The sequence below is a fragment of the Candoia aspera genome, chromosome 4 (genome assembly GCF_035149785.1).
Source record: "Candoia aspera isolate rCanAsp1 chromosome 4, rCanAsp1.hap2, whole genome shotgun sequence".
Lineage (NCBI taxonomy): Eukaryota > Metazoa > Chordata > Lepidosauria > Squamata > Boidae > Candoia > Candoia aspera.
In genome coordinates this window covers 36,205,876-36,230,708 of record NC_086156.1, presented here as the reverse complement: position 1 = coordinate 36,230,708, position 24,833 = coordinate 36,205,876, and the positions used below count along the sequence as shown (strand labels likewise).

General features: G+C 37.7%; 1 protein-coding gene across 2 annotated transcripts in view; it reads left to right on the top strand.

Moving 5' to 3' along the window:
* Positions 1-24,833, top strand: part of ANKRD28 (ankyrin repeat domain 28) — a 94,776-nt gene that overhangs the window by 58,842 nt on the left and 11,101 nt on the right. For both annotated transcript variants that reach the window (XM_063303838.1, XM_063303841.1), the window contains exons 12-24: positions 4,491-4,554; positions 4,830-4,898; positions 8,253-8,393; positions 9,965-10,076; positions 11,030-11,056; positions 11,633-11,707; positions 11,847-12,048; positions 14,768-14,855; positions 17,845-17,962; positions 19,315-19,534; positions 19,986-20,073; positions 20,168-20,251; positions 22,236-22,381. In XM_063303838.1, the coding sequence (XP_063159908.1) occupies positions 4,491-4,554; positions 4,830-4,898; positions 8,253-8,393; positions 9,965-10,076; positions 11,030-11,056; positions 11,633-11,707; positions 11,847-12,048; positions 14,768-14,855; positions 17,845-17,962; positions 19,315-19,534; positions 19,986-20,073; positions 20,168-20,251; positions 22,236-22,381 (1,434 nt within the window). The remainder of the gene's footprint in view (positions 1-4,490; positions 4,555-4,829; positions 4,899-8,252; positions 8,394-9,964; positions 10,077-11,029; positions 11,057-11,632; positions 11,708-11,846; positions 12,049-14,767; positions 14,856-17,844; positions 17,963-19,314; positions 19,535-19,985; positions 20,074-20,167; positions 20,252-22,235; positions 22,382-24,833) is intronic.

Here is a 24,833-nt window from a genome sequence, read left to right as displayed (position 1 = left end):
TGGACTTGAAGTCCACACATCTTAAAATTGACCAGGTTGGGAAACACTGCTTTTAACAAAAATGCCTTCTATTCACATAACAGGCATTTTGGGAACAACATCCATGAGATGTATGCTTAAAAGGAAGATAGATTTGAGTTCATATATAGTACATTTTGAACAGTAAAAATATGGTACTAATGCAGTAAGCAGCATGAATCTTGACTGGATAAAAATACTTAATACACAAATCTGCTATAGTTATCTATTAGCCTAGTAATAGATAGCATTAGTAGTAGTTTCTCTTAGGTAATAGTAATAAATAGTGGTAGTAATTGAGGCATTTTTACTTTTTAGAGCATGAGCAAGTCATATAACTTTACCTAAAATATTGCATATTCTGCTAGTTTTGTCAACTTACTTCTTTAAAGCCTTAATGAGTATAATGGTTATAAACCATCATGTGTTTGCAAAAATAAATAATCCCAAATTTGTATGATGTTACATCATTTGCAGTATGGTAAATATAGTGTTGACTCTTAGCAACCATATAAACAAATTTTCTCCATGATAACCTGTCCCTAATCTGGTCTTTCAGGTCTTCCAACAGTGTACCCATTGTCACAGTAACTGAGTCCATCCATCTTGCTGCTAGTCGTCCTCTTCTTCCCTTTCCTTCCATCTTTCCCAGCATTAGAGCCTTCCCCAGAGAGCAGGTGTTCACATACTATGTGCTAAGTAGAATAATTTGAGTCTGGTCATTTGTGTCTCAAGTGAGAACTCTGAGTTGATTTGTTCAATGATCCATGTGTTTGTTTTCTTGGCTGTCCATGGTATTTGTAGGAGTCTTCTCCAACACCAAAGTTCAAAAGTGTCAGTACTCTTTGATAAAGGTGATGTAATTGAACAAAAAAAAAAAAATGAAAATTTGACTTTGCAATCATTTATTCAACAAAAAATTAATAGATATGCCATTTCCTTCTGTGGAAAAAGTAAGTACACCCTTGACTCTAATATCTGGCATTGCCGTCTTTGGCAGAAACCATGTCAAGTAGACATTTCTTGTAACTGTCTACTGGTCTCTGACATCAAATGGGAGGAATTTTTTTCTACTTCTTCATGCAGAATTTTTGCAATGTTTGAGGGGTTTCTTGCATCCACACCCTGTTTCAAATCATCCCACAGCATCTCAGTGGGATTTAGATCTGGGCTTTGACTCGGCCATTCCAGAACCTTTTGTTGGCATTTCCTTGTTTTTTGCAAGGAGCAAGTCATTAAGTTACTATGGTAACAAATCACTCTGGCAGAGTCAGAAGGTCAAACTTAAGTATCCTTAGGTTTGGGTGTGAAAAGGCATGACCGTATAAGGTAAAGCTCCTGATTTGCCTGGAGGGCAGCTTGCCTGGGCTTGTTACTAGTTTCAGTTTCCTTTCTACACAGCCTTCCTCCCAGTCCCCTCAGAGAGCGTGTGTGAATGCACAAGCTTGTAAATATGTTTTTGTTCTTTCTGTAAATAAATTTATTTTTATAGAAATGCCTGGTGTGTGATTTTTCTGATCTCTCAGGCCAAATGCTTTCCAGCACTCTGCCACACCTTTATTTCTTTTTTTTTTTTCAGTCATTCCTTGGTGGATTTACTGGAATGTTTAGGGTCATTGTCATGTAACAAGGCCCACTTTCGGTTGAGCTTCAATCTTCTGACATATGGTCCCACATTATCCTCAAGCAACATCTGGTACAATGAGGAATTCATAGAGGATTCTGTGATGGTGAGCTGCCCAGGCCTGATGCAGCAAAGGAGCCCCAAACCATAACGTTTCCACCACCAGGCTTCAAGGCTGGTACCAATCAAAGAGAATATTTGTAGCTCAGGGTTGAACCGTGGAGTCCTTGGTGCTCTCTGAGCCTTGTTGTTTTCCTGCAGACGTTTCATTGCCAGACTAGGCAACATCTTCAGTGTGAAAAAGGAATGGGACTTGTATATAAACAGAGAGCAAGTCCCACTCCCTTTTTGCACTGAAGGTGTTGCCTAGTCTGGCAATGAAACATCCGCAAGAAAACAACAAGGCTCAGAGAGCACCAAGGACTCCACAGTTCAAGGCTGGTCTTAGTTCTTCTTATGAAATTCAATCTTTGCTTTTCACCAAACGTGTCTTCTGATATTGTGGCCAAATAACTCTATCTTTACCTCATCTGTCCAGAGCACATTGTTCCAGAAGTCTTGGTCTTTGCTTAGATGTTCATGAGCGAATTTTAGTCTTGCTCTGATGTTCTTTCAGGACAGCAGGGGTTTCCTCCTGGCACACCTCCCATGTGAATCTAATTTGTGCAGCTTCTTTCTTCCGTAGTGCCTGCCCTCTGGAACATCCTCCCTCCAGAAATTAGGATGTCCCTGACCCTGTTAGCCTTTTGTAAGGCCATGAAGACCTGGCTTTGTGCCCAGGCCTGCGGCCTCGAGCGTGTGGATGGTCCTGGCTCTTGGCTGTATTAACATTCATGCATTGCCTGCTTGGCAGCCATGTACATTTATTTTGTATTTATTTTATATTTTAACTGTTTTAATTGTAATTGTTTTATAGTTTTATTGTTGTAAGCCACCCAGAGTCACTCGCTGAGATGGGCAGCTATAGAAATCAATCAATCAATCAAATAAATAAAGGTAGACTCATGCACGTTGACATCAGTAGTGGTGAGAACTACCTGTGGGTCACGTGATGAATTTCTGGAGTTTTTAGAGATGTCTTTCAGCATCTTGCATTCTGCTCTTGGACTGAACTTGCTGGGATGGCCTGTTACTTGAAATCTTCTCCACTTGTATATAATCTTCTGGACAGTGGAATGATTGATGTGCAATTCTTTGGCAATCTTTTAAAATCCCTTCCCAGACTCACAGGCATCTATAAACCTCTTTCTAAAAACCTCAAAGAGCTCTTTCAATCTAGGTATGGTGATACCACATACTTGAACAACAAAGAGCAAATCAAAGTAAATGTCTGAGGTTCCTCAGACAGGTTCCTCCCAGATCCTCTCTAACAATTTTCTAATCATTTGCATCTGATCTGGTGCACCTGATTCTAATTTAGGTATGTGAGGTGATAAATATAGGGATGTACTTACTTTTTCCACATACGAAATGTGCATTTATGTTTATTACAAAATGTAAATGGTGCATGATATTTGTCATATCTGTTTTATCTATCAGTACTGTTGAAATGAAGATCAAATATCTGTACTTTGAAATTTGTTGAAAAAGTCAAACATTTCAGTGGGGTATACTTACTTTTCACTTGACTGTACATGCCATCTACAATTAAATTGATGGACTGTGTTTAAACTTAATTCTATGGGGTTTTTTTCCCTAGATAAAAAAACAACTGTTTTTAATTTCATAGTGAAACTACTATAGAGTGATTTCTCTGAAAGGAAAATACTAAGTTAGGGGTTTTTTAAATCAAATTTTGTGCTATGAGGAGGGAATAGAAAGGTAGTAGACACTTAACAAATGTTGTGAGTTTGCTTACAGTATTATTAGTTTAAACAATTGGGGATAAAGAGAGTAGTCTAGGTAGGACTCCCAGTTGCCTCCCACCAGGTTTGTACTACTTTGTTTTTGACAATGCCAGAGGAAAAACATCCTCTAATCTGAAGTATCAATTTAAATAGCAAAAAGAACTATTTCCTATTCTCTTGCTCCTGTCCATTATTGTGTATTATTTTTATTTTCATCCCTTGATAGGACAAAAATTAGATACAGATATGCATTCTTTGTTTAATTTTTGAAGGACTTATACATTTAATTGATATGAATATAAGATCTAAGCATTTCTTCTTGAGAACTTTTGTACGCTTTCAAATCTTATAGCTCTTTAATAAAAGTTCAGCTTAAGAGAGACTTATACTAGAAATTAACATAATACTTCCCTGATTTCATAAAGTACAAGACTTTGAATAGAAGAGGTATCTGAAAAGATAATTATATTATTTTGATCAATTCAGTGGAACATGAAGGAGATAAAAAGAAATAGTTTCCAATTGCAGTCTAGGTACACATCTTGTTTATATCAATTCACCAATTCTAATCCTATGAATGAATTATGATTAGCAAACAAGACAGGGACATAAATCGCTGTTTTGTTTTACTTAAGTAAACTATACATTATACCAATTTTCCATTCTCCAAGTTTACATTTAACACAGGTCTATGCTTCAGTTTAAAAACATAATCTCCTGGTTTTTGCTAAGAAGAGGTCAGGCAGAACTGTGCATTCGTAGCCTCTTCCACGTTACACTAGACCATAGTTGAGTATTCTATCTTAAAAGGTAAATTATTAGTTTCTCAAAACTAAAATGAAAAGCACTTTTCACATATTAATTAAACATACTGTTGATATTTATTATCTTTCTATAAATAGTCAATTACAGCATAATTACAGACTGCTTCATGGCATGTTCTGTCGAATTGACAAGTTGATGAATTTTATCAGTAGTTTCACAAAATTCTTCTTTCATAGGCTTTGAAATAGATACTTCAGATGACTTTGGCAGGACCTGCCTTCATGCAGCTGCAGCTGGAGGGTATGTATCTTTATAGTTTAAGTAAGTTTTAAATTTTGGATTTGAAAGTATCTTCATTTGAAGCATAACATTAATTCTGTGAAAGGATTTATATACCACTTATTAACATTGTTGGCATAAACATATGGAGATTTAGTTATGTAAGGAAATCTAAAATACTAGAGAATGTGCTATTTTATTAAAAGATTATTTGCAGTAATTAAAGACTGAGAGTCAAAGGACATGTCATTCTTTAAAAAGTATAATCAGATATTAACATCTAATTCAACTTTCAGAAATTTGGAGTGCCTCAATCTGCTGCTCAACACAGGTGCAGATTTCAATAAAAAAGACAAATTTGGAAGGTAAGAGAATGAAACAAGGGTAGCTCTACATAAAGACGCATATGGTGGTATAAACAGGTGGCTATTTATGTTTAAACTATGAAGGTGGTCAGGTCATTGCTGTTCAGAGAGGAATATTGTTGCTACACCAGCCAAAGAGGGTATAGGAACTTTCTTTCTTTCTTTCTTTCTTTCTTTCTTTCTTTCTTTCTTTCTTTCTTTCTTTCTTTCTTTCTTTCTTTCTTTCTTTCTTTCTTTCTTTCTTTCTTTCCTCACTCACTCACTCACTCACTCACTCACTCACTCACTCACTCTATATTTGCATGCTGCTTATTCCTAAAGGGTCTGGATGGCTAACAATCAGAAATATAAAAAGAACACCTCAACAAAAATAGACCCACTGAAATCATAATCATATTCATCATAATAGGATAATGAAGGATACAAAAACTATAGTCATATGTCTGCCAGTGCATCCCAACATTGATAGCATGTCTTTCTCCTTGGCTAGATAGGAAACCAGGTCTGTTCTCCTGAAATCCAAGAGGGAAGAGTTAGACTGGATTTCCATAGGGAGAGTTCTAAAGCATTAGGGCAGTGGTTGAAAATGTCCATTTTCTAAATTCTGTCAAGTGGATTCTCGGGACCTGGAGGAAGTTGATTCTGTTTGATCAGATTGGACAGGCAGGTGGATATGGGAGATGGCAGTCCTACAGGTAACCAGGCCCAGAGCTATGTAGGATCTTAAATGTGAGAACCAGTATTTTGAATCGCAACCAGAAGCCAGCTGAAAGCCAGTGCAACTCTTTGAGCAGTGGAATCACCCAAGTATAATGGGAAACACTTATCACTGCCCAAGCTGGCACATTTTGTAACCAAATTCTTTCCAAGGGCAGTTCCATGTACAGCATGTTAGCGTAATCCAAACAGGAGCTGACTAAAGCATGAATGACTGTAAGCAGGGCTTCCCTATCCAGGATTGGCCACAGGAAGCACACAACATGCTATTCTGCCAATGCCTTCCTGGCCCCAGCTGCTGCCTACTTTTCAAGCAGGGGTTGTCAGTTTGGGAGTTCCCGCAACTTGCAGACCATTTCTCAGTGGGGAATATAACCCTGTTCAGAGCGAAAGATGGTGCTATCTGAAATGGTTTGGTCCACCTGGAGAGATTCATTCTGAATCTGTTCCTTTCCATCCAGACCCTGAACTGGCACTGGGTCAGGACTTCTACTGCATTACCTCTTTGGCACAAGGTAAAGGTACATAACTGGGTTTCATCAACATACTGATGATACCTGGGCCACTTCATCTCCTTAAATTCCTCAGAGAACAAAGAAGCCACAGTGGATCTGCGAGAGGGGGAAAGCCACTATGGTGCAATCATGTCCAATGCCATGGCTACCCTCCTGTTCCAGTGAGTGATTACAGTGTCATCCGAGCTGCCCACCAGATACTTGGGAAACTCCCCAAGTGCCCTCTGAAAACCATCAGGATCTATCCATTATGGCACTTTCTGTCGTAGAAGGTACTTGTCAGTGATTAATCTAGGACAACAATTCCATGAGGCTCAGAGTGTTCATTTCTGGTCTCCTAGCATCCTGAGATCACACTGATGAAATTTGGCAGCAAAATGGTTGGTTTTCTGTGGCACAATCCTAGTTGTTTTTCTCTCTCTTTCAAAAATAAGGAGGGAAATAGGAGTAGGTAGCCCTGAGAGGTGAGCCACTTTAATTTTCACCCTTAACTCCCTGCCTACCACCAAAGCAGCCTGAAATTTTGCTGCTAAAATTATGCTATTTTGCCATTTTGGACCACATAAGGGAAATTGAGCAAAATTTTAAAGGGTGACATGCAAGTGGTTTGTTCCCAAAAGTTGGTTCTTTCTCATCCAAAAAACCCAAACAAAATCTAAAAATTTCCTCTTTCTATTTCCTGTGACAAAACCATCCTTTCAGTGACATAATATGTGACTTCCAGCTGATTAAAGAGTGGTTGCAGCCCCCAACCCTCTGAAGTTTCTTATATCTGATTTAGGAATACCCTGAAACTATCTGTTTCTGAGAGAATGCAATCTAGAGTAGACAAATGCTGCAGTTTCCATGCCAGGGAGTCCCTAGCCTTGTTCAAACATGATGCTAGGTTATAGTGTTTTATTGCTTTAAATGATACGCAGACTTTCCCATTCAGCTTATTCAGTAAATTGTGGCTAAAGAAATCCTATCTAGCAGCATATAATACAACCATGTTCTTGTCAGGAGTCCTCTTTGGTGTTTTGGCTCATAGCAGGCCATCACTCATTCAGAGATATACATCCTCATGATTGCAGTGTTTTGCAAGTCACAGAGCTAGATATTATGAGAATACCAGCCATACTTTTTCCTAAAACCCCAGAAGCTCCATATAGTTGTTAAATAGCATTGGCAGGAAATAGTACTCTGTGGCATTCATAGCTTAACTGCAGTTACCCAATATTACTTTCAAAATTGCCTCTCAAAAGTGGAATTATGACATATCAGTGCTCCCTATCACCAATCCTTGGTGATGATACAGAAGAATATTGTAGCTAAGAGTATCAAAGTCTGTTAAAAAACTAAATTGGAGGCCAGAACTGTGATTGAAAAAAATCAACACTTATTGGTGTTTAATAAATGAGTTATTCTGACAATTGTCAATAAATTTTAGAATAATTTCATCTTGTCATAATTGTTCAATCAATGATACTGTTTAAAGTAAAGGTTGAGAGATCTATATTTATGAAGAAATTAATTACTGATATTGTATTTCAATCTCAGCCTTACTGATGAATCTGTAATTTAAACTTTTGTTTGATCAAACTTGATTCCACCCTCTGCAGCACAGGTGAAGTGGTCTTTAGAGGACATATTCTTGGTAGAGTTTAAAAAAAACTCATTTTTTTACCCTAAACAATGCTTCTGATTGAATTCTGCTTTATCGCATTAGATTCTGCGCTAAAGGTTTATCAGTACCGATCACAAAAATATGAGGTCAACAGTATCTTCTTACCCAGCTCATTGTGAAAGTAAATGAAATCTTTGTACTCCATACTGGTTGTGTCTTCTGTATTAGGATCTATGAAAGGTACATTATCACAGCAATGTATTTAAGCTGTGTATATAAATGATATGCATACACATGCACTAACTCAGTAAAGAATTCCATTGGTAGGAGTTAGATAGTACTAATTGATGGAAAACATATATTTGATTATTAACATACTCTCTGAGTAAGAGACATCCAGAAAAGAAGAATTAGAAAGAGAAATGTTTATTAGCTAGTCATGCAACAGAAGTAATTTTTTCAGTATATACACTGTATACATTTCTGTTTTATTTTTTAAATATATATATACTACAGAACTCCACTCCACTATGCCGCTGCCAACTGTAATTACAAGTGTCTGTTTGCCCTTGTGGGTTCTGGAGCTAGTGTAAATGACCTTGATGAAAGAGGTTGTACACCACTGCACTATGCAGCTGCATCAGACACTGATGGAAAGTAAGTATGGCACTCTTTTTGAAATCATAGGTTTCATTCCTATACTTTCTTACTTGGACATAGACCTGATTCAACTCTGAATTTTCTTTTGACTAAAAAGAAATATGTTTTGCTATGAATATTCAATGTTATCTGTATTACCTATATGCTGTAATCCAGTAATACTTTCCTTCCAAACAGCAGAATCATTTTTCTTGACAGATTATTTTATTTTTAAAAGAAAAATAAGAGTCTTTATAGGAGAGCACCCTATTATAATAGGAATGTTATTCTCTTGCATATTCAATTTATGTGAATACGCAGCTCTTAGATGTTACCAAAAAGAAGAACCCAATTATTCCTATTATTGAAGAATATTACTGATATTAAGAAAAAAAATTATTCCAGTGTTGTTTAATTTTTTGTTAAGTAAAATATACTGTAAAATATAATATACAAAGGTGGACAAATTTGTAATTAAAACACGGATCAATCTTACTCAACCTTGTCTCCTCTCAAACTGTGTTGGTCAATAGTTTTTATGATTCTCAGTCAGGGTGCTGCCACATGTGATCTGAATTGCAGTAGCATCTAAAAGGGACCAAACTGGAAAAAGGAGCATAGTTTGGTAATCAAACCATATTAATTATATAATTAATAGTAGATTTTTTTGCCAGTGCAGTTATCCTGCTCATACGTTTCAGTAACAGAAAACAGGGTGGAAGTAAAGTCTGTTCACTTGCTCTTCACTCTACTGCACTTTTTTTTTAATGTACATCATTACTATGTCATTGGAAGCTTTTGTGGGCTACTTTTTTTTAGATTCCCATATTGTAATTGCTGAATGTGCGAAGAACATTGGTTCATACTGATGACACACACATTCACATTATTTAAATTCAAAGAATATTACATTTACAGGAACAAAGTAATTGCAATTAAAAATGTAACATAAAATATAGATATGTAGGAGGCTATATGGCATATTGATATTGTTATTACAATGTCTTCCCTACTGCATGGACCATCTTTGCTGGACATCTATGAATCACAAATGATTGGTAGTCTACTGATTGCTAACCTTTTAGTTAGAGAATTCTTTGTGAAAAGGATCTATACAAATTGTAATGTAACATATGTCCTTATTCTCACATAAAATCTATTGCTGATAATTGTAAAACGACACTAGAAATAATGATTGATTAGATCAGTGTTCTTCAAAGGTGGCAGCTTTAAGATATGTGGACTTCAACTCCCCAGAATTCCCCAGCCAGCATTCTGGGAGATGAAGTCCACATAATTTAAAGTTGCTAAGTATGAAAAACACTGGATTAGATCTTTTTGAATGTAGGGTACATAGTAATACATACAAGAAAGCAAGCTTTAGCATATCACCCCTTCCCAGATCTAGAAATCTTGTGAGAAAATTATTCTAGTTGGAACTAGATCAGGATCCCCAGCAATATAAGTCTTTGCCATATTTGAGAACACAATCATTTAGGTATGTGGGAAGATTCAGAAGTGACTATTTAATGTTAGACTGCTCCTTTCCCATTGAATAAATATGTTAAAATTCTATTTATTTTGTTTAGGTGCCTGAAATACTTACTTCGAAATGATGCAAATCCAGGGATTCGAGACAAGCAAGGTTACAATGCAGTTCATTATGCTGCTGCTTATGGACATCGTTTATGCCTTGAATTGGTAGGGGAAATAAATGTGAATTATATTTAGAAATAAGTTGTGATTGATAGAAAACTCTGTTTTAGAAGTAAATTTGGTAAATTATTTTTAAAAATGCAGAAGAAAAATTAGGATAATTAAACTGGTAAATAGAATAGAGGTTTGCTATTGAGTTTTGAAAAGTTAAACCAAAAATTGGAAAGCTTTACTATGTATCTGTTTATATGGGTTGCAGGTCATTATACTGCATCAGAACCTTTTGAACATTCTGTGCTATTTCCTTGGCACCATGTAACAGATACTTTTATTTGAACCCTAACCAGCATGAAGCCTGGTTTAATTACAGTCATGTTTGAATGTTTTCTTTTAAGATAGAGTATATTAAAGATTTGATAAAATGAGTACACAATATCTGTTCAGTATATTACTATATATGTGACTATTTTATATACATTTTAAGTTAGAATCTGCATGCTTTTTAAAAAGAAAAATACTGTTATGTTTATAACCCTTTTAGATCCACTTGCTTTCTAGTGGGTGCTTCAAGAATTCAGAGTTCATCCCTAACTTTGAGGATGGGTCATAAATATTTATCCAGCACCATTGTAACTTTGAACGTCACTGAATGAATGGTTCTTAAGCGAGGACTGCCTGTATATTTGTTTGTTTGTTTTGCCATTGAATCATGTCCGATTCTTGGTGACTGCCTGGACTAGTCCCTGCAGTTTTCTTGGCAAGATTTCAGAAGTGGTTTGCCATTGCCTCCTTCCTAGGGCTGAGAAAGAATGACTGGCCCAAGGTTACCCAGCTGGCTTTGTGCCCAAGATGGGACTAGAACCCACAGTCTCCCAATTTCTAGCCTGACGCCTTAACCATTACACCAGACTGGCTCTTGTGTATTTGTTAGAATAACTTAAATGTTTAAATGTTAACATTTAAGAATTAACCAGTATTTAAAATTGGTTTCATTACAGATTGCCAGTGAAACACCTTTAGATGTTGTAAGTACAACAGTCTTTGCTCTGGAAACCTTTATTACAAATATTCAGAAACATGATACCAGAAATCAGATACAGAAATCAGAAATATTTGATTAAACAACATAATGTATGGTTTCACTAAAAGTACTTCAGAATACACATTCATGGAAATGTATCTGTCTGCAGCCTCTTGAAGGAACTTTAACTTTTTCTGGCTGCTGTGGAGGGCACTTTCCAATAGTAGGAAAATACATGGCAGCTATAAAGAGCTGCAGAAATTGCTATGTTTGTATTCCCACATGTACCTAGCAGCTTTTTGGAACTGAGTCCAAATTGCTTAAGATTATTATTTTCCTGATAGCTAGGAACCCCACCCACCCACCCACCTACCTATCGGTTATGTAATGTTTCCAATATACTGGATTATTAATATGTCTGATGAGTATGAAAAACACTTTGGAATTTTTTTTTAGCAAAGGCTTTGGTATTTTAAAGACTGAGCCTTGATACTTCTCATATATTAATTAAGATAGAATAATAGGTGTTTATGTTAAATTGAAAGTATCTGATTGCATTGTCAACTGTATTTTTGTTTAGTTAATGGAAACATCAGGGACCGACATGCTGAATGATTCAGACAACAGGGCACCAATTAGTCCATTGCATTTAGCTGTAAGTACTCCGCTTACTCAATATTGAATACAGGATTATTTAAATCCACCTTTTTCTGGATGATTTAATAATTACAGTTCAGTAATTATTTGCCTTTGCTAATATCTAAGATACAGGAAATGTCTTTTTTTTTTTTAAGGCCTATCATGGACATCACCAAGCTTTGGAAGTGTTAGTGCAGTCTTTGTTGGATCTCGATGTCCGGAACAATAATGGACGAACACCTTTGGATCTTGCAGCTTTTAAGGGACATGTTGAATGTGTGGATGTACTTATTAATCAGGGAGCATCAATCTTAGTAAAAGACTATGTTATAAAGAGAACACCAATACATGCTGCTGGTAAATACATAGTTTTTATATCATAGTGGAAGAATATTTTGCAGATGGAAGCATCTTTATGGCCCCTCCTTTCTCTGAATTCTTTTCATTCCCATAGGTCATTGTAAAAAATGTTATTTTAGGTATTTGTGACTGGGTATGATTTTGTACAGTTCCGAACCCTTGCCTGTGTGGAAAAATCATACTTTATTGATTACATTTACAACACTATACCAGTAGTTTCAGTTAAGAATGTTTTAAATAAATATATAAATGATAATCAATATATTAAAGAGCAGACTTGCTGATTTTGCTCCTACATTTTGGGAGTTAATAGTGTCTTTAGATTTATTATGGTGATCCACCATGCCAATCTCTCCCCCCGCTCATTGGAACTGACTGCTGAGGAAAGAGCACAACCACTGTAAAACAGTATCTCCAAGCCATTTTTTTGTCATTCAGTTATTAATATCAAGTAACTCACTTTAGGTCATGTACTATTTAAGTTGCCTGGAACCCCTCCCCCCCATTGTAGAGAACATTTTTTTTTTTTTTTTTTGGTCTGTTGGCAGTGGTGCAGCACAGATGTTGAAAGGAGGTTAAAGTTTTTCCAGCCCTCTAGTATTTTAGGGGCTGTTGCTCCTATTACATTTGGGGCAAATCTAGGGAAAATAGTCTACATTGTCCTGATGAGTAATTTACGTACCACTGTAGAGTGCAGCATTTTTAACATTTATCAGATGGAATGTAGTGCTCAAGTCATTTCTCAGTAGTGGGGAAATAATAATAATAATAATAATATAATAATAATAATAATGCTGTTCATAACATGATGTTCTAGCTACCATAGAAACTGGTATCTTTGATTTAACAGTTGTGTACCATTAAATTAAAAAATTAAATATGACTGCAGTGGTATTTCAGGACTGGTTCATGTTTCTAAATTCCTTCAAGTGATCTCCTATGTAAATATAGGGAAATTACAGTGCTCCCAGCTTTGAAGTCTTGTCTTAAGTTTGTGTTTTCAAGGTGTCAGTCTCAAAATAATTAAAATGTCAAAGGGAAAACCATCTGAATCTTCACTGCATTCTGTGCTGGTAAAGGTTGAAACTTTTGCCTGATTATGAAAATCAGGCAAAAGTTGTAAACCTTTTACAACCCATTATATTATTCCCTTTTGGAGTAAGCAGTGTTATGTGAAATGCAGAAAAGAAGTAAGAAATAGCAAGCTGAAGAAATGAAGGCATGAGATAAGAATTTCTGAGGACTGTATGAAACCACTAAAATGAGTTGTAAATTAGTGAGTTAGTACTAATTTCTTTAATTGTGGTTATTAATAATTACTTACTGGATCCTGATTATACCTGCAGTGAAGCTTTGTGTTAAACCATATTTCACTTGGTAGTTAACGTACTTTCCTACATGATTGGTTAGAAAAAAAATGATTTGATTTTTTTATATTTTTACCTCATTTTCTTCTGATTTTATTATCCTGTGAGAAGTGACCAAATAACTTACAGGGTATTTATTGCAAATTGTAGTATAGAAAGCTGAAAATATTACAGTATCATAATTTTTCTCATCTTTGTCTTGAGTGCAAAATAGACTACATTTGTGGATTTACTTTTCCAAAAAATGCATAAGAGTAACCTGTTCCTGTACTTTGTGAAATCCTGCTTGATACATTTATGCTATAGTAGCATAACTCTGTGTTTGAAATATATCAGTTTGTTTGTTTGTTGATTTGTTTATTGTATTTTTATTTTATATGGCTCTGAACTGACTCTGGGTAGCTCATAATATTAAATATTAAATTAAATATAAATATTAAATTTGGTGTGATGTAGACTAGCCTCCTCATGGTGCACTCCGGGCAATGTGACTTGTCACGGCTAAATAGCCTACACATCTGGCTGCTGGACCTCACAGGGATTTCCCAGCAAGAAAAGCAGCATGAACACCAAACTGCTATGCCATACAATTAAAAAAAAATGCTATTAAAAAGATTAAAAAGATGGCAATCTGGCTATTTGACCCCCCTCCCCCCAAAAGTACAAAATACATCCAGCACGAGGTTCTAGCCCCAATCCAAACCCTGGGAGATCAGTCACATCTTTAAGGACTTCTGGAACACCATCAGGGTTCCCAGGGATCTCAGTGGGGGGCTCCTTCCTGAGCACTGGCACCGCATCAGAGAAGGCACACTTCCTGGGTCCTGATAGATGGCACAACCCGGAGCATGCCCAGTTGGGCAGCTTGTACTGTCAAAAACCATAGGAGATAAGCAGTCCCTCAAATAACTTGGCTCTATGCCATATAGGGCTTTGTAGGTAATAACATCTTGAATCACACGTGGAAGCATACTAGCAACCAGAGCCAGTAGTATTTAAACAAGTACCATTTTAAAGGATGCATTTGAAAGAATTACATAATTTAAAAAAATTATGCACATATAGTAGATTGGATCCAGATGTATTCAGATTTGAGGTGATCCATTAATTGCACTTGGTAGAAGCTGACATTTTTCATAAAACAAGTTATGTATCAACATGATAGCTATTACATCTTGAATATTTTTAGATAAATTAAGGTTTTGTATGGCTCTATAATTTTTTTAAGATACTCAACTTGTTATAAAATCGTTTCCAAAGTTATGAAAAGTAGATGTAACTCTTTAAAACGTAATTGTTCTTAATCAACACTTATGATTACTGTTTTATTTGTTGATGGTATTTTGCAGCTACAAATGGTCATTCAGAATGCTTGCGGTTGTTAATTGGAAATGCAGAGCCACAGAATGCTGTGGACATTCAGGATGGAAATGGACAGTAAGTTTCAAAAATTTGTATCTAAAGTGAAACATGGGTTGCACAGTGGGATTATCCATTCCAGATAACTATGTTACGTAACTTTTTTTTTAATCCATTCAATCATGTCCATTTCTCACAGACTGCTTGGACAAGTCCCTGCAGTTTTCTTGGCAAGGTTTTTCAGAAGTGGTTTGCCATTGCCTCCTTCCTAGGGCTGAGAGAAAGTGACTGGCCCAAGGTCACTTAGCTGGTTTTGTGCCTGAGGCAGCACTAGAACTCATGGCCTCCCCGTTTCTAGCCTGGTGCCTTTTAACAAACTGCTCTCTATGTAACTATAAGGTGTATCATAGCTTTTGTTTATGTGTTATTAGTAGATCTTGTTGTTATATCATTCATATATATATATATATATATATATATATATATATAAATGTTATGTTATATATTACATAAATGTAGAATAACTTTATAAAAGATAATTATTCTGTTTATTACTGCCTTTTTGTGGGTAAATTTGAGGTGGCATCAATGAGAGGCCCCCTTAATTTTATTCTCATAACAACTACTATAAGGAGGCATGATTGGCTCAAAGTCATCAAGGATGTTCCATGATCAATATGGAAAGTGACTAATGCATGAGTGACTGTGAGAAGGGACTCCAGTTCAGGAAAAGCCACAATTGGTGAAAGAGATGAATCTGTATAAAGGCTCTTCTGGCCATAGCTGCTACTTATGCAGAGTAAGGAAGATGATCTTGATGGAATTATGCCAGCTTCATTGCCAAAGCAACAAGGAGTAAAACATATTTTAAGTCCACAACAGCCAGAAAACATTTAGAAGCAGGTCACACAGAAACCTCCCTAATTCACTAAACTGTAAGTAATAGGAAGAGGGATAACATAGTCAGACTTCCAAGAGTCTGTAATTATAGCCACTCTCTATAAAAGTAGCTTTAGCCTTCTTGTGGAGTTGATTTCTTGCTCTAGTCTACCTAGTGGAGCTGACAGCACCTGCTATTTGAGCAGGAGCTGCAAGTCAAGAAACAGCCCAAAATTGCACACCTGTCCAACGGAATGCAGCCCCATTCAGAACTAAAGTTGGAAAAACCATGGTACTGAGGGAATCAGGAATAGACAGCCAGTCAGTCTTGTTAGGATTGAGTTTAAACTTGTTCCTCCTCATACAGACCCCAGCAGTCTTCAGGCACTGGGACAAGACCTCAACAGCATGATGTGGTAGACCCAGGGTCAAGATATACAGCTGGATCCATCTTTTGATGGATGAACTCATCTGATGGCCCCATGCAGATGTTAAACAAGAAGGGACAAAAGGGTCAACACCTATGACACTCTACAAATCAGGGATCTCAGGCTCAACCTCTATCTCCCTGCAAACACCAGTTGGAATTGATTATGTATGAAGTAGGAGAACCACTGCAGCATTATGCCTCCCACTCTTAAACCTCTCAGTCAGTCCAGAAGGATACACGATTGATAGTATTGAAAGCTGCTGAGAAATCAAGGAGAAAGAGGACAATCGCACCACCTCTGTCCTGGCCCTGCTGGAGGTCATCAATAAGTGCGATCAGTGCTTTCTCTGTATGATGTCCAGGCCTTAAACCCAACTGAAAAGGGTTCAAATGCTCTGTTTCCTCCAGGACCTCTGAAATTAAATTCATTCATCTTCTCAACAGCCTTGCCCAAAAGGGGAAGGTTGGAGATTAGACAAAAATGTTGAGAACTGTTGGGTCCAGTGGTGGCTTCTTGAAATGGGGGTAGGCAGAATCACCTCACTCAAAGAAGCATTTAGCACCTACATTTCATTTCTTAGGACACCTTAATTAGCCAGGAGAGTCATGTACTTAAAGGCAGATGACCTAAGGATCCTGTCCACTTCCTGAGGAGATACAGGGTCAGACATTTCCCCAGTACCAGGACAAGGCAGTGTCTCAGCTTGCATGGACTTGCCCAGTTGGAGTCTAACTCTGAGCCATCTGAGTAACCAACAAGCAATAAAGCAACATCCCCTAGACTATCCTGTCTACAGCACTCAGCAACTGTAAGACATTGTAGACTATAGTAGGCTACCTAGCTTAGCATTTCCATTTACCCTACATACATTCAACAGTCTCTTACTAGCCCCCCACCCCCACACATTTTCAGGGCCAGTAGCTGTCATGGATTTGTCCCTGGGGAGCTGGGGGTGTTGACGACCGACAGGAAGCTCTGACGTGGGCTGGTCCATGAAGTCACAAAGAGTCGGAAGCGACTAAACGAATAAACAACAAGTTGTCATGTAAAAATCTACATATTTGATCTCCAACTCCCAATGAAGTACAAACCCCAGGTCCAGACCATCTGGCTAGTAATCCAGTGGTTGTAACAAAAACATCACAGAAAATGGTTTTATTTTATTTTGGAATTTATTTGAAAGACTACATACAATACAGGAACATGTATCCAAAGGCTGTATATTAGAGAATATTGCAAATAAAAATGGGACTAGGTATTTTTACAATTGTGTTTAAAAAAAACCTTAACAGTTCAGAATACCCTCCTATTACTAAAGACAATATAATGAGCAGGATTTATAGTGACTTGCAGGTCCTGGTTCTTTTTCATACTACTTTTTATTTGGGAGGGGGGTAGAAAAAGTGCTTGGCTCCTAGTGATTTCATGGATATGTTCATATACTTTTCTGGTAACAATATAGAAGTGGATTGCTGTTGCTTTTTCTGGGATGGTTTTGGAGCTTCCTGGTTTACAGCCCTGGTACTCTACAGGGATCTCCCATCCAGGAAGTAAAAGGCCCACTGTCCTTTTTAGAAAGATGGGACTTCTATCATTTAAATGTGCAGTACATTTGCTGTTGGTGGTCTAACAACTCAAGGATCAGGTTTTCTTACGCTGCTTCTCATTGCAGTCTAATCCCCCATTTAGGCAAGTTATGAGCTTGTTAATATAGAATGTCTGTGCTGTTATATTATTATATCATCTTTGTCTTTCAGGACCCCTTTGATGTTGTCTGTTCTTAACGGGCACACAGATTGTGTCTATTCCCTGCTTAACAAAGGAGCAAATGTAGATGCCAAAGATAAATGGGGAAGAACAGCATTACACAGAGGGGTAAGAGAGACAACAGGTGTGTCCTCCTACCCCCACCCTGCTCTTTGCTTCAATAGGTAGCATTGCTACAGTTCCAACTAAGGTAACAGAAATATTATGTTGGATCCAGGCTAAGTTGGTCCCATTGAAATCATGACTTATAAATGCAGATGATTGTAATAAAAATGTATTGCAACTAACTTAGTCTACATCCAGTTTACTGCATTTATTTATGTAATTCATAGTGAATGTATAAATCTTATATTTTTCATTCCTATAATTTAAAAAAAAATGTAATTCACATTACCCCTGAAGTGTCCCTTCCAAAAGCTTTTTCTTCTGTATCTCCAATGTATTATCTTATTCTTCAGAAGTATTTCATCAGTATCCAACTTCATATTTTCATCACAATTGGTATGACAGAATATATTTTCTCTGGCTTCTCTTTTTGCAGGCTCTCTTTGCCATCAACCTTCAGGGATTTAAGTGCAGTAATGGGCAGCTTAGTTTCTAGGGGGCTACTGATAACAAGAGGGAATAGAATCCAGAGGGTTGTCATTCTATAGCAGGCATCCCAAAACATGCAGAAAATTGTCCTTAACACTGTTTGCATCTGTTAGATAGAACAAATCACCAAATACATTTTGTTTTTGACTTCAGAATCTCACCATTCATGGAATTAATAATTTATAATGTAAGATCGTTGCCCAAAGTTTCTTTATTTTCTTTCAGTCTAAATTCTGTTTGATTCCCTAGGCTGGAAAAAGAAGTAAAACAGTAGATGAAAATGTATTCATCAAGAAACAGAACTTACATTTAATAAAATGATATCCTTAGCAAACTATAATTTGGCAAGAACCTGAACATTTAAGAATATTTTACCAAGGCACTTGGTGGGAAGCAGTTCCATGCCTTGAATGTCAAGGCTGCAGATCTTAAATCTTTGCAATGTGCTAAAGACAGAAAATTTGTCCAAAGCAAAAGTATTTCTAGAGTTGGAGAACTTGCTAGGAGAGATGTTCAAACTGACCGATCTATACTTGTGATTTGACTTGATTGTATATCGTCTAATTGCTTTAGGGTAATAGGGGAAGTCAGTCGGAATATAATTATGGCTTGGATGTGCATGGACATCTCATTTGGTTAAAGGCATGGTCCAGCAAGACAAAGTAAGGAGTAAGCTAGGTTCGTCACAAGAGCCTATCTGCCTTTTTATATCCACAGCTGTCTAATGTTGCTCCTTCATTGATATAAAAGCTAATAAGCAACTAGTGAAGTAGCTGAAAGCTAGTAGAAGAGAGCAGCTTTTTTGGTTTCTCATGTCTGCAAGTGCCTACATGCATAATGCACATTTCATGTTAATTTTTTCCCAGGCAGTTACTGGGCATGAGGAGTGCGTAGAAGCACTGCTTCAGCATGGTGCAAAATCTACACTACGAGACTGCAGAGGACGTACACCTATACATTTATCTGCTGCTTGTGGACATATTGGGGTATTAGGAGCACTCATACAATCAGTGGCATCTGGGGATGTGATACCTGCTCTGACAGACAATCATGGATATACATCATTGCACTGGGCATGTTACAATGGTAAGAAAAGAACTATTATTTTTGAGGGAGAATGGCAGAAAAGAAGTGAAATCCTAAATGCAACAGGAATATCAAAGGATTCTTGCCAAAAGCAGTTATATGTTTCCAGGCTCCTGCTTCGTTGATATGAACAATATATATGAAATCTCCTTAAAAGATTTTAAATTGATTAGTCACAGAACATATATTCAATGAATATATAAAGAAGCAACCAGTTACCAAGCTTAGACAGATTTTTAAGTATATATAAGAAAAAAGCTAAAGGGATATCAAAATCTGCATGTGTACAACCCCACCCCATCTTGATTTCACCCCATAATTATTGCTGTTGGCCATCTCAAAAAAATATCCCATATAAATTTCAGAATAGTTATTACAGTGGGTTATATGTGTACATGCTCCGTGGTAATAAAAAATTCCTGTCTTTACTCTTTGACATTTAAAAACTTAGGTCATGACAGTTGTGTGGAACTTCTTTTGGAGCAGGAAGTTTTCCAGAAAATGGAAGGAAATTCTTTCAGCCCATTGCATTGTGCAGTGTAAGCAACTTCTATGTGACCCCTAAATACTTCATTATATATTTCACTAACTTCAGTTGTTGTAGAAGTAATTCCTTTTAAAATTCTTTGATAGGATAAATGATAATGAGGGTGCTGCTGAAATGCTGATCGATACACTGGGATCTGGAATTGTAAATTCCACAGATGCAAAGGCAAGGTAAAGTTGGAAATACTGTACTGAAGAAAAACACTAAATATTTTAAAGTACTTAATTCTGATATTCTTTTTATCTTAAAACTGATATTAGTATAAATAAAGTGAAACCATAGCCAAAGAGTATAACTGTGGTTCTAATGTGTAACAAAGATTGTTCTTTGCCTTGAGTTTCAATAATCAGAAAAGGAACTGCTTCTAGCTAAAAAACATTCCAAACTTCAGATTCTGTCAGTAAAAACTGCATGATTTGCATCCAGAAGACAACAGACATGATAGGCTTAGAAAAATTCCAGTATTTCTAGAGGTACAAAAATAAAGAAGTGGCAAAAGCAAAATACCGTTAGTGGGTCCTCCACTGAGGGGTAGGGGGAAGAGAAAAAGCTGAAGGAAAGAGAAGAAAATAAAGTATCTTGGAGGAGGATATGTTTTATATCTCTCTGTTTAGACAACTACCAGCCAGTTTTCAATCTTCCCTTGGGAAGGTTGTGAAGAAGGTTGTTGAACTGCAGTTAGGCTCTTGGAAGAAATGGATTATCTGAGAGCGTGTTGGTTGTGCTTGTCAATGATCTGTGATAGAGCCAGGATGGGGGTGGTGCATCCATCCATGTGCTTCACGATATCTCAGTAACTTTCAATACCGTCAACAATACCGTCTTTTGGGATCAACTGTGGGGGTTGAGAGTGGGAGGCACTGTGTTGCAGTGGTTTACCTCTTCCCTCAGCGGTTGGTTCCATTTGGTATTGACAGGCTTGGAGAGATTGTGGCCACAGCCCCTTGCTTGTGGGGTGCCCTGGGGTTTGCCAGGAGGATTTCCCTCCTCCTGTTTAACATCTACATGTAACAGCTAGGTGAAGTCATCAGTCAGTTGGGGTTCAGTAGCATCATTATGCTGATAATACCCAGCTTTATACCTCTATGGCTCAATCCTGACAAAACTGAGTGACTCTTTGGCCCCCCTGGGTCAGGAACATGTCCATCATTGGTCTTGGATGGGCTTGCACTTCCCCATATGAGACTGGTACACAACTTGGGGGTCCTCCTTGAGCTACAACTACTGCTCAAAGAGCAGGTAGCAGCTGTGGCCAGGAGGCCTTTGTACAGGTACATATTGTGTGCCAGTTGCACCCTTTCCTTGACCAGGAGGCCCTGCAGTCACTCACACTCTAGTGACCTCACGACTGGACTACTGCAATGTGCTGTACATGGGGCAGCCCTTGAAGTCCATCCAGAAGCTATAGTTGGTTCACAATGCAGCACTCCAAGCAGTAATGGGCACTTCTCATTGTGCCCGTGTGTCACCACTGCTACATGAGCTGCATTGGCTGCTAGTTGGCTGCTGGGTGCAATTCAAGGGGCCGGTTGTTACCTTTGAAGTTCTTCATGGCATAGGACCTGGATACCTGAGGGAATGCCTTTCTTCCATTGTTTAAGCCCACCCGGTACATTCGGGCAGAGTGGATGTACTCCAGGTTCTAGTATTAATTGTTGCCATCTTGTGGGACCTAGGGAGCATTCCTTTTCTGTCACAGCCCCTACCAGAGAGATGAATGGCACCCTCTCTCCTGGGGTTCCAGAAAGTCCTTGAAATCTTGCTTTGGTCCTAGGCCTGTGGTTATTGTGTTTTGGGGTGGGAATTGTCATGTTTTGTTTTAATGGTTGTTTTGGTCAGGGCTCTTTTGTTTTGTCTATGGTTTCAATTGTTTTAATTTAGTGTTAACATTTTGTAAACCACCCAGAGTCTGCTGGAGTGCTATAATAAATTTAAATGAACAGCTGTTGATGCTCCATGTAGGCACTCTGTGCTACAACAGTTTGTAATTGCCTCAATTTTTCCTTATCTTTGTGTTCTTCCAGATTCAAATTAAACTCTTAAGCAGTTTTAAAAGTTTGTTAATACAGGCTCTCCTTCCGTATAAAACCGTGGCTACATTAGGGTTCCATCAATTGTTGGTTCTACAGAACATGTATTTTTTTTCTTTCTTAGAACTCCCCTCCATGCAGCAGCCTTTACAGACCATGTAGAGTGCTTACAGCTTTTGCTCAGCCATAATGCACAAGCAAACTGTATAGATTCTTCTGGGAAGACACCTCTAATGATGGCTGCAGAAAATGGGCAAACAAATACAGTTGGTAAGGTGAAAGCTATTTTTTATTCTTATTACTGTTAACCAATAAATATACTACTGGAAAAACAGCATTAGGATCAAACATTTTGAAAAAAAAAGCCTAAGAGAGCCCAGAAATTCAAGCAAATGATATTCTCTGTTTTCTTGATAAATGAATTGGATTTATAGCTACAAAATATAGATGTTTATATAAGCATAGTGTTCCTTGAAGTAGGGTTACCAAATCTGAGCAACAAAACTATGACAACTTGAGGATGACAGCAAAGAGATATAGGCAATTCTGACTCTTTGCTACCATCTAATGGTTATCTTTATTGTTGCTGCCCAGATCTAGTAGTCCTACTTAGAACACAGAGTTGTGATGTTGGAAGCGACCCCAAGGCTTACCTAGTCCAATGATTTGTAGTGTGCAGCTAAACCAGTTAAACTCTGGTTAGGAGGTGGCTGCCCAGCCTCCACTTAAAACCTCCAGGAATGAAGAAACCACAGATCTTTCCATCAGCAAATATTTTCTTAAAGTCAATCTTTTACAGCTTAAAAGTTTGTGAATCCTTTTGAATTTTCAATATTTCTGCATAAATATGACCCCAAAGATGATATGATACACAAATTTGTAGCTTTTGAAAATAATCCAAAGCTACATGTTAGTGTGTGGCAAAATTGTGTGAACCTCTGGGATTATCATTTCATTTGAAGGAGAAATTAAAGTTTTAATAAATGGGATGATAATTAGATGTGAGTGTGGGAGGTCCTGTCTTATTTAAAGAACAGAATTTTGGGTATTCACTATCAAAGTCTGATCTTCACAACAGAGGTATGTGGAATTGTGTCATGGCTCAAACAAAGGAGATTTCTGAGGACCTCCGAAGAACAGTTATTGACATTCACCAGGCTGGAAAAGGTTACAAAACTATTTCCAAAGATTTTGGATTCCTCCAGTCCACTGTTAGGCAGATCATGTACAAATGAAGGCCATTTAACACCCCTTCCCAGGAGTGGTCTACCAACCAAGATCACATCAAGAGCAAGATGTGTAATACTTTGGGAGGTTTCAAAGAAGCCCAGGGTAAGATCTAAGGATCTAAAGACCTCTCTTGCATTGATGAATGTCAGTGTTCATGAGTCCACCATCAGGAAGACACTGAGCAATAATGGTGTGCATGGCCGTGTTGCAAGGAGAAAACCACTACTCTCCAAAAAGAGTATTGCTGCCCGTCCATAGTTTGCAAAAGACCATGTGGATAAGCCAGAAGGCTATTGTATGTATGTTCTATGGACAGATGAGACCAAAAGAGAACTTTTTGGCTTGAATAGAAAGTGTTATGTTTGGTGAAAGGCAAACACTGCATTCCAGCATAAGAACCATATCCCATCTGTGAAACACGATGGTGGCAATTTGGTGGTAGCTTGTGCCTGATTTCCTGCCACTGGACCAGGTTGGCTTGCCATCATTGGCAAATTCTGAATTGTACCAGCAAATTCTACAGGAAAACATCAGGATATCTGTCCATGAACTGAAGCTCAAGAGAAAGTAGGTCATGCAGCAAGACAGTGACCCAAAATATACAAGTCATATGACCAAAGAATGGTTAAAACAGAAGAATGTTAATGGTTGAGTCAAAGTCCTGACCTTAATCCTATGGAAATATTGTGGAAGGACCTGAAGCAGGCAGTTCATGCGAGGAAGCCCACCAACATCCCTAAGTTAAAGCTGTTCTGTGAGGAGGAATGTACAGGAATGTACAAGCCGATATACAGGACTGATTAACATTTACTTGCAGTTATTGCTGCCCAAGGGGAACACACCAGTTGCTGAAAGCAAAGCGTCACATACTTTCACCACACACAAATCTGTAGCTTTGAATCATTTTCCTCAATAAATAAATGAATGAATACAATGTTTTTGATTCATTTATTTGAATCAAAACTGTATCTAGTGTTAGGACTTGTATGAAGAACATACCACATTTTAGGTCATATTTATGCAGAAATACTGAAAGGTTTAAAGTGTTCGCAGACTTTTAAGCACCACTGTATATTGAAGTAAAATCTAGGTGCGGGTAGACCTCAGTTAATGATGGTAATTGGGACCAGGGACTCCGTCACTAAGCAATGCTGTGGTAAAGCGCAATGTCAGGTGACTGCACTGACTTTGATGGTAGTTCCAGTTGCAGTCATTAAGCGATCCCAAGCAGTTGTTAAGCACAAAGTCATGTGATCGCCATTTGCAACGTCCTGCTGTCTTCTCCATTGACTTCGCTTGTCAGAAGCCAGCAGTGAAGGTTGCAAATGGCGATCATGTAACTGCAAGATGCTGTGACTGTCATAATCACAAGCTGGTTGCCAAGTGCCCGAATCGTGATCACGTTACTGCAGGGACACTGCAATGGCTGCAACTTTAAGGACCAGCCATAAGTCTCCTCATTCAGTGCTGTCATATCTTTGAATGGTCGCTG